General features: G+C 37.8%; 1 protein-coding gene across 2 annotated transcripts; it reads right to left on the bottom strand.

Annotated features, from left to right (window-relative positions):
- Positions 1-2,480: 2,480 nt before the first annotated feature.
- On the bottom strand, positions 2,481-9,632 carry G6PC2 (glucose-6-phosphatase, catalytic, 2). 2 transcript variants are annotated; one of them, XM_012650738.1, is made up of 5 exons: positions 9,336-9,632; positions 8,651-8,760; positions 5,979-6,090; positions 3,820-3,935; positions 2,481-3,032 (listed from the first exon to the last, which is right to left on the bottom strand). In XM_012650738.1, the coding sequence occupies exons 1-5, from the start codon at positions 9,551-9,553 to the stop codon at positions 2,521-2,523; spliced, it is 1,068 nt and encodes a 355-aa protein (XP_012506192.1). In that variant the 5' UTR covers positions 9,554-9,632; the 3' UTR covers positions 2,481-2,520. The 2 variants fall into 2 exon arrangements, with proteins under 2 accessions (XP_012506192.1, XP_012506193.1); XM_012650739.1 differs by lacking the exon at positions 3,820-3,935 and having other exon boundaries at positions 2,869-3,032; positions 9,336-9,592.

Genomic DNA, 9,632 nt, shown 5'->3' with positions numbered 1-9,632 from the left:
TCAAAGGAAAGGATAGGAATATTCTTCCCAATAGCTAGTTTCAGCAATAATAAATTCCTTTGCATTTCTTCTCAAATGTATGTTTGATTGGACAGTTTCTCAAGTCACTTGTCTAGATCTTCTCCTCCTGAAGCTCATGATATTGCCATTTTCTCCTGAATATGTAAATATGTAGACATTTTGAATATCTGGATATAGTAACTGTGAGTTAAACGAGCTCAATTCCACTTGCTTCTGACAGATAAATTGGAAGCAGAAGAGTCTTTCCCATCATTATTAAGGGCAGACATTTTCTCTGAGGCTATGAAAAGCTGTTCCTCTTGCTGCCTAAGCAGTTTCAATTGCAAAAGCAATTTACCGCCATATGGATCCCTCCAGGAGACTTCGACTAGAGTAAAAAGGGAAACATCTTCACATGGGGACTCTGGGGCTTTATGGCAGATAGGGGTAGAGTCGTTGGGGATTAATTATAGAAAACAACCCACACTTCATCCTGTTCCCCCTCTGAGGGTCATGTATCACCCAACAGACAGCACTGTGGGGTGGCTGAAGAGAGCTTCTCTATGGAAACCGCCAAGGGATTTATGGTAGAGCCAAGCACTGCAGCAGAATTAATTCTCTGGCTATTAATGCCCCAGTTTCCTCAGGCCTTGTTGAGAGCTGGGTGAGATTGTGCTAGGATGGGGGATTCTTCAAGACCGACATTACTTCATATGAAACTCTGACAAAGGGCTTTTAGATAGGCATGAGATCCCTGACAAGTGCGGGAATTGTGACGAGGCAAATGCATCATAAAATGTGCAAAGACTGAAGTCACCTTCTAAAGGTACAGCAGGGCCAGGGGAGGGTGAAATTGAACAATGCAAGAGGGTTGTTGCCTTAAGAATCATTGTTCTCTACTTCTTTCACACTAAATGTCCCATCAGCGTGAGACAAATTTCATTCTTAAGACAATCTTTCCTCATCCCTCAGATTTTTGCTTAGGAATCATCTAACCATTGAAATCAAGTTCAGTTACCTTTTAAAAAGAAAGCTACTAAGTGTGTTTTATAAAAACAACAGCATATATCCTATATATACACTTGGAAAGGGGTCAATAATTACTTTGATTTTTAGAGGTTTTGTTATCCTCAACTACTATCTTGTCAATTAACACTCACGTGAACTCTTACATTTCCATAAATATTTATGGGTTATTTAATATGTCATCATCTAAAATAATTCATGTATTGATATTCTTGACAAGGGTTACACAAAACATTGTGGTGGATCATAGGTCACTAAGATATATAGCAAAATCTGACTCAAAATCCTTGTGCTTGATTGAAATGACAGAGTTACCAACTTAAAATCCAGAATTACTAGGTCCAACGAGAAAATAAACTCTTACTGAGAAATTGTTACTATAGTATTAATAGTCCATTAGTAATAATTTTCTAAAGTAAAGCTGTAGATATTCATCACAGTTCAGTATACATAGAGATCAATCCACGTAACAGATGCAAGCTTTAATATTTTTCCTGGGTTGGAGCAGGACTTCGAGAAAGGTACTTGATTTCTCTGGTTTTGAAAGTGTGACTCCTAAAAAATAAAGTATGGGGACATCATAGTGACAAGATAAGCCTTTTTAGGGGGTAAATAATGTTCTAGCAGAGTATCTTCAGCAGGGTTTATTGAAATATTGGCAAGCACTACTGTAAAACAGAGACCAGGAGTTCAGCAGAGGTTCAAGTCCAGACAGTAGCCTGGCCTGTTTTGTTTCCCCTGAATATGCTTATGTATCTATAGGCAGAGCCATGCTGACCCCCTGTAGACCCTGTGTGCAGGGTATAAGTCAGAGGATATGGTATTTCAATGTCATTTCTGAAAAAGTAGCTGACTTACAAGACAATCATCATAAACTCTAAATAAAAGGATTCACTCTTGCTGATTTTTGCCTCTTGTAAATGAAGAAACAAAACAATGTAATGGAAATGTGTGTCAGAATTCCGTGGTTCTAATTCCTATCCTGCAGGCGCCATGACTACAGCCAAGCTCTTTCATCTGAAGGGACCTCCATTTCCTTATCTGAAAACTGAGAGGACCAGATGTGCCTGAGGTCCCCACTAAAATGCCCCGGGATCCAGAAGCAGTCTGGCCTTAAGACGTGAAGGAAGCTGATACTGGAGTCCTGTTAGGACCCTGAAGACTGTGATAAAATCCACAGTCCTGGCCTCCACTGGGGACAGTCAGTACTCAGCTCCTGTCAATTGTTTCCAGTTGGAAATGCAGGCCCTGTGTTGCCATATCATCAGAATTTTCAAAAAATACAGAAATTCAGAATTTTATGTTAAATATTCTGTTTTTAAAATGTTGGCAACTAATTAAAAAAAAAAAAGCACAGTGAAGGCCAAACTAAACACAGGTGTGGGTGGGATGATGGGGCCTGTGCTGCCACAGGTGGGCTGGGGTCTGTCCCTGCTCTGTGGTTCTAACTGCCAGACGGAGAAGGGTGGTCTGGTGGCCCAGGGCAGCACGACTCTATTTAATCTTCTTTTCACTTGGTATCATGAGCATATGAACACAGTAGGGAATCAGAGCAACCACAGCCAGTGGGATGGATGCACTTTTACAGAAAGACAGCACATAGAATAAGTGCTCTTCGTGAGTCGGGATCTTGATGAAATGGTAGAGCTGCAGTGTGGCCAACGAGGTCCCGGCGCAGAGCAACCGGAAGCTCGGCTTACAGCCGTTTTCTCCTCGGCAGCTCCTAAGGAACATTTCCGAGTTGATTGCAAAGCCCAAGCCAAAGAGGACCCCAAGGTTTCTCACGAGTCCAGCAAAAGGTGTGGTGTCAATGTGGATCCATTCGGGGTTGGCACACCACTTTTTGGCTATGGGCACGGACCATAGCAGGTCAATGTTGAGTAGTCTGAGAAGCAGGTAAAAGCCAAGTGCAAACAGGAAGAGGAAGAGGTTGGTCTTCAGGTATGTGCTCAGGGTGGCCGTTTGGATGCCTGGAGTGTGTTCAAAGGCCTCTGCCACCAGCATGCCTGGGGATTGGAAAGAGACACTGACAATGACTATGTGTCCTTGAGCTCTCAGGAGTTATGCCTCTCTGCATTAAAGATTTTAGCCATAGTTTTCAATGATAAAGGGCTTTAGACACCCAGGTTCTATCAATTTTCTAAAGCCTTTTTTAGGCAGTAATTAAAAACACACGTTTGCCTATGATGTTTTCACTATCCATGTTAGCCAAGAAGGATTGTTCTGGAGTTGGTGGCAATGAGTGATAACCCACTTTATACGCAGAACACTGATTTAGGAGCTTGCAATTAATATTTCAATTGCCACAGCCAATTAACTTAGCCTTTGCAAGGTATGTGGGGCTGAACAGTGGAAACTCAATCATGGTGATCGCTGATGCAGGAATACAAAGCAGCTGCTAAATGAAGTCCATAGTCATGAAATAATCACTTTTAGAGAGAATAGCATGGTGTGTAGGTTGGAGGGTCATTAAGTCCCTCAACCCAAGATGCAAACACACTGTCTGAAATAACAGTTTGGAATTGGACTTAGCTCTAGTCCAAGTGCAGAAAAGCCCATGTCACCAAGCAGTTATGCATTTATACCACTGAGTGAGACTGTGCCACTGTGTAAATGGAGACTATGACAGGTGTGTTGAACCACTTAAGCTCCCAGGATAGCATTTAGTATCAGTGACTTTGCAGAATTACCTCTGAAATTGAAAAACTGATTTCCAGGGAGAATCTGACACCATTAAACAAATGAATCCAAAGCTTGCAAATGACACAACTAAAGGTAAGTGATCATATTTACCACCAATTACTCCAAGAATAACTTGATGAGGAAAATGTGTTGCTATGAATACTCTGGAGATGCAGACACTGATTTGAATCAACCAAAAAAGACTCCAAAGAAATGACCAGGTCAGTCTACGATGGAAGAATAGATACAAGTGTAAAAAGCAAAGAAATTGTATCACTCATAAAATTAGGGGGGTGACACCAGATGATCCGTCTCAGAGGACTCTTCTAGCTGTGACGTACATCATGATTCTAGAGTCTTTTTTTTTTCTAAATGTTTTTTCCATGTGCTCCACGGGATTTAAAGGCTTTAGCAAAGACGTTTCTACATTTCTCAATGCATTAAATTTAACCAGTGCTATATCCTGAGATTTTAATAAATGCTAAAAAGGAAGATAATGTGACATCTTTAAAAATAATGATAATTGTTTTAATGGCATAGGGGAAATTCAAGTTTGGGGGAATTACTAATGTCCAGAATGACCAAGAACAAACCATATATGTTTTTACACCCTGTCCTATGTGCTTCCTCCTTACCCTCCTCTCTCAACCTCTTTGCTTGAAGAAAACTCACTGGAGAGGCAGCCGCCACTCAGATGAAAAGCTCATGAGCATTCCAACAAGGGCACATTTTCATTTGGTCTAATTTTACAGACTCTCAGGAGTCCTGGTTCCTTGTTTTTTGAGATGGAGAAAATAAGGAACAAGGGAATTGACCTGTAGGTTATATACTTTGGATTAGAAGCAGCAATATGCAAAAAAAAAAAAAAAACCATAAAAAATATTAGAACCAAGCAATGCATGTCATTAAAAAAAAAAGTGTTAGCAGTATCAAGGTTCAGGAATCTTTGAATGGTTTGTTCCTGATAAACAGACCAAAATTTGGTTGTAGAAAAATTAAGAAATAGAAATGAGATTTCCAAAGGGGAAATAAGCAGGGGTTATCCATATAGAGGAAGAATAAACAAGGAATTGGTAATGCGAAGGTAAGGAGTAGGCACACAATAAATTTTTATAGATGAAAGGAAAAAAGGAGGTATGAGAATTTTTTTTTCTTAGGAGAAACATATATTTTTCCAGATTTGGTAATTGGGGGAAGAAATGAATTATAGAGAAAAGGCAAGGCTTATCTAGATTCCTACTCATAAAATTGTCTATGGATAGAAAATGCTAACTTCTTTAAATTATAACACCTTTCTACTATTGTTGTTGTTTTGGGTTGGATAATGAATACATTAAGGCATACAGGCCACAGTCTCATTAGAATAAACTTTAAAGATGTCCAAATTCCTTTGGTCATTTGTTTCTTATATCATCCAATACTACTCTTAAAAGTAGAATATGTGATGGATCTTAAAAATGTTTTATTTTAGAAGAAGCTTTTATAAGAGTATATGTTGTAGTATTTTTTCAAAAGGTAAACCGGCAAATCTAATCTCAAGTAGCCTAATAATTTATGACTAAAGTGGTGCTCAGGATTATTTTAAGGACAGTTAAAGGATTTCAGGAAAGAAGAGAAAGAAACAGCCTAATTCCTACAAAATAGTGAATAATCTTAAAGTTCTAGGCCTTTCTAAACATTAAGAAATCTATTAACATTAAATCTACTAACATTCAAATTTAAGTTTTCTTCTGGAATGTTCTTAATTAAAAAGTTTGTATAGTCTTCAGAGCTAGAATATTTGTTATTGATGTCAAAAGCATTGACTATTCAAAGAAGGAAGCATAATTTTACTAAATAAACTGATGAGTTCAAGGGAAAGGATGATTCTCAAAACTTCCAGTTAATCTTAAAGCAAAGGAATATGCATGCAAAAGTAATTCCTTATCCTGTATAATTTTATTTTCCTTTTATTGTATAATTTTAGATAATTTATTTATGAGCTATCAAAATAATTATTGCATTTTGGAAATCCAAAGGCACATTTAGCAAGTCATTCATCAGTTAAACATTTCCAACTCTGTAAAGTGGAAATAGCTATGAGCTAATTAGCACATTATCTTAAAGCAAAATATTAGTTTTCTATTCATTTTGTTATTTTGGCTATGAACGAACAGAATAAGCACATTTCAGTCAACAACTAAAAGTACTCTAAAATGCATTTTTAGACATGACTTTCTATATTCTAAACTGTCATATTCCAGTGGTACAGAAACTGCAGCAAAGCTGACCTGTGCAGAGTGATAGAGAACTTATCCATCCGAGTGACAGTGTGGCTCAGGGCAGCTGTTACCATGACGTACCAGACACACGATGAGCCCATTGCGTGGCCAGAAGGACTTCCTGCAACGGCAAAGTGTCCATCCATGTGAAAGGTGCCTAATTAGCTATCAAGATCAGAAATGGACAATAGAACAGCATATTTACCATGAAAATGACAAATAACTCAGGAAAAAAAACACAGGGCACAGGATATATGCAATGTTTAGAAGTAGCTAGAAATAAGATAAATTGAGTCACTATTTCAAAAACTTTTTTCCCAGATTTTCAAGGTCAGTGAATTCCAGAAATCAATATATCCAAGGCTAATTAAGATCTAAGATTGTTGCACCAAAATCTGCCACAACTCTACTCATTCTTCATATCTAATTGTTTCTAATTGACAAGGAAATTACTTATATTGGATCTTGCATCAGTTTATTTGCCTTGGGCTGAAATGTCAAACTAAAGAATATCATTGTTATGCCTGTGGTTTACTGATTGCCTTACAAACAACTGCTATATACAAGCAGCTACCTCTAGGCCTATCTTGTGGCTGCTGCCATGAAAATCTTTGTTATAAAATAGAGGATTAAAATAAAGGATGAAGAAAAGCTGTAAAGGGGGCATTAATCTTAGCAGAAAAAGCCTGCAGTCAGGTAGGCTTTCTATTTCCAGAATTTTTCCATGTTGCTTAATTTTTTTTTAATCACTTTACTTAGTTATTCTCCCTGATTTTTTTTTTTTTTTTTTACCTAGTGGCAGTTCTTTCAGGGTAAACACCAGTTTTATTTTTGTTAAACAAACCTACTTCTTATCTGCAGGAATTTTCAGAGCCTTTTATACAGTTAAATGAATTATAAATCTTCAAGGGATGAATATAGAATGCAATCTCTCTGTTTCTCCCTCTCTTTCTCCACCTCTCCCCACCCCAGACCACCCTCCTTCTTTTTCCAGAAAATGTCTCATAAAATGGAACACATGCTGGGAAGTACTGGCACAGACCAAAATAGTGTTTCAATTGTGTCAAATGTTATCCATCCATTCATCAATTCTTCACACATTGTTTTCAGAAAGATAAAATACACATCATCCCTGCCCTGATGGACTGCACAGTCTAGGCAGCCAGATATACAAAGAATTATAGTACAGTGTGATGAGTGATATTGAGGCAGGAGATCAGAATAGAGAACATAGCTGGGGCAGAATGGTAGGAACAAAATTAGTGTCACAGATCAATGAGAACAAAAGCTATGGTCAAGCTGCTATGGTAACCATTATAGAAACATCTTGTTTACTCCTGTCTGGGGAAGCCCCTCAGGAGGCCCCTGTGCTGATGGAGGACAAGGGTGTCCTCCAGTGATTCTGACTTCATTATACCATCATTACCATGTTTTATTGTTTCCCCAAATGGGCTTTGGAAGCCATGATACTTCCGGGCCTGAACAAATAAAGTAAAAAACTCTCCTGCCCTATGGATGGGAGGAGATAACATTCTCATTGGCCAGGGGGAGGGCAACACAAGAATGAGGAAGTCAGAAGAAAGACAAGCGGAAGCTGAAGAGACCCCAGGGCCACTGTCCTCTTGGACATGTGCCAGCTCCTACCCCTCTTCTGGAGTGTTCTATTGCTTGCTAATCTTTCTTGACACCCTGCTCCGTGTCTCGAGGTGTACTTGCTTAATAAACTTCTTTCACTTTGCTCTGGCACTTTGGTGTTTGGTTTCAAGTCCTCATCTCTAAATACAAGGACTGAGGAAGATCTCACACCAGTAACAACATAAAGACATATGTATAGTTCTATGGGAGTAAAAAAGAAAGATATTTAGAAAACTCATCAAGAACTTATACATTCACTATACTAAGAGTTAGTTTCAAAGGATACCAAACGGCAAGAATTTTATGCTACATAACAAAATATGGTGAGGTACAATATAACACACTCCCATAAATTAAAAAAAACATGTAATTTTCCTTTATGTATTTCAAAAAAGCCTTTTACAGTCTTAGACTCAACTTCCACAATAAAGATTTTACACTCATACAGAATCTTACTTATAATTAAAAATAAAGTGGCCCAAGAAACCCAAGAAAGTATTAATATACTATATGGACAAGAGGAAAAGAGAAATTTTAAAGAAATTGTTCTGAGGTTAGAGATAACCTTTACCGGCAATACTAATATTGGAAAGTCCCTACCTTTCTTACAGAAAACTCATCTATTCCTCCCTCATTCATGAGATTCTCAGAAGCCCTGTGATAACTTTGAAAGTTGCTCAGCAGCAGATAAATCAACATTTCTAGGATCTTAATATGGTCCCTCGAGAATTCATTCTAGCTAACTGGTTTTTGTTTGTTTTAGTATCAAGCCATTACATTCTTCCACAAAGTAAATGCCCAAATATAAAATCATTTGGGGAGTATTCTCCCAGTCTACCCTTTCGCAAATAGCAAAATGGAGTTTGATTATTCATAAAACTTCTTTCCTTCCTCATTAGCAATTTTAATGGTTATGAACTTTTAGCATTTTCCCCCATGACATTTTCTTTAATATACTATATCATATCAGTTATTAGATGATAGTCATACATAATTACTTTTCTCTGGGATATATTTAATAACTTGAGGCTGCTGTGATTGCTTACCTGGACCTGTTTCGCATGTAGTAGGGAACTGTTGAAGGCATGGACTTGAGCGATTTGGGTAAATCTGAGTTTCTTGGACCCACCAGTAAGGCCGATGACCAAATAATATCCTGCATTTAAAGAAATATAAATATGCATATATATTTAAATGCACAGCTATTACTTAATTGGAGTCTAGTTATTCTTTCCTATGAAAATGACTCAAGCAGAGGGGTGATGGGGAAAGTTCATGATTAAGAGACTTTGAAAGAACTTGGGTTCTGCTCTCTCACTCATTATAGAGGATGGTAGTCATTTGGGGTTTTGACACCCAAGTTTCCCATAAGCATGGGGGCTTTTTTCCTTGCAGGGTATATCCTGTGGGTGCTTTGGGTACTTAGACTGGGAATATCAAAGTGGTCCCTGGAATCATCAATCTGTTCATTATCATGCTGCTCACTTAACTAACTCCTTGGTTAATCACGGAATATGTGTTATAGGGTTTTGGAATTTACTTATAAGTCATTAAATTATACATTTCTATGCTTTCTTAAAGTTCTATTTATGAATCTGGTGTTTCAAGTTTACTGGTACGTTTGAAAGATTTTCCAAATAAAATTATACACATCTGAAATTTGTTCATTAAGCCAAAGCTACAAATTTAAGAATACATTTTAGGAAAAATGAAACAAAACAGAAGTCTTACCATTTAAATATAAGATTGAACCAATCCCCAATGACTGCTACCCATATCATCTTGGTTCCAACTGTCTGATTAAGTTGAAACCAAAGTGGAAAATAAATAGAAAAGATATTCCTGGGGTCTCCAACATTGGACATAAAATTTAGAAAATCGTAGCAAGCTTGGTAGTCCTTCTGCAAATGCTGAATTATGAGCACTCCATTCCTATGCAGGAAATCCATCTTGAAAAAGAGGGAATTCTAAACACAGAGCAATTGGAGCTGAAGTGCTGTGGGTCCCACCGTTTATATACTGTACCTT

The sequence above is a fragment of the Propithecus coquereli genome, unplaced genomic scaffold (genome assembly GCF_000956105.1).
Source record: "Propithecus coquereli isolate 6110/MARCELLA unplaced genomic scaffold, Pcoq_1.0 Scaffold34, whole genome shotgun sequence".
In the NCBI taxonomy this organism is placed as follows: Eukaryota; Metazoa; Chordata; class Mammalia; order Primates; family Indriidae; genus Propithecus; species Propithecus coquereli.
This window is presented reverse-complemented; position numbering and strand designations above follow the sequence as displayed.

Bases quoted from the DNA above. Each gene is read 5' to 3' on its own strand.
- G6PC2 (XM_012650738.1), bottom strand. From the start codon at position 9,553: ATGGATTTCCTGCATAGGAATGGAGTGCTCATAATTCAGCATTTGCAG. The intron at 6,091-8,650 runs GTAAGCAATCAC...TTGCCGTTGCAG, and splicing joins TACATGCGAAACAGGTCCAG to GAAGTCCTTCTGGCCACGCA. The intron at 3,936-5,978 runs GTCAGCTTTGCT...CTTCCATCGTAG, and splicing joins TTCTCTATCACTCTGCACAG to ACTGACCTGGTCATTTCTTT.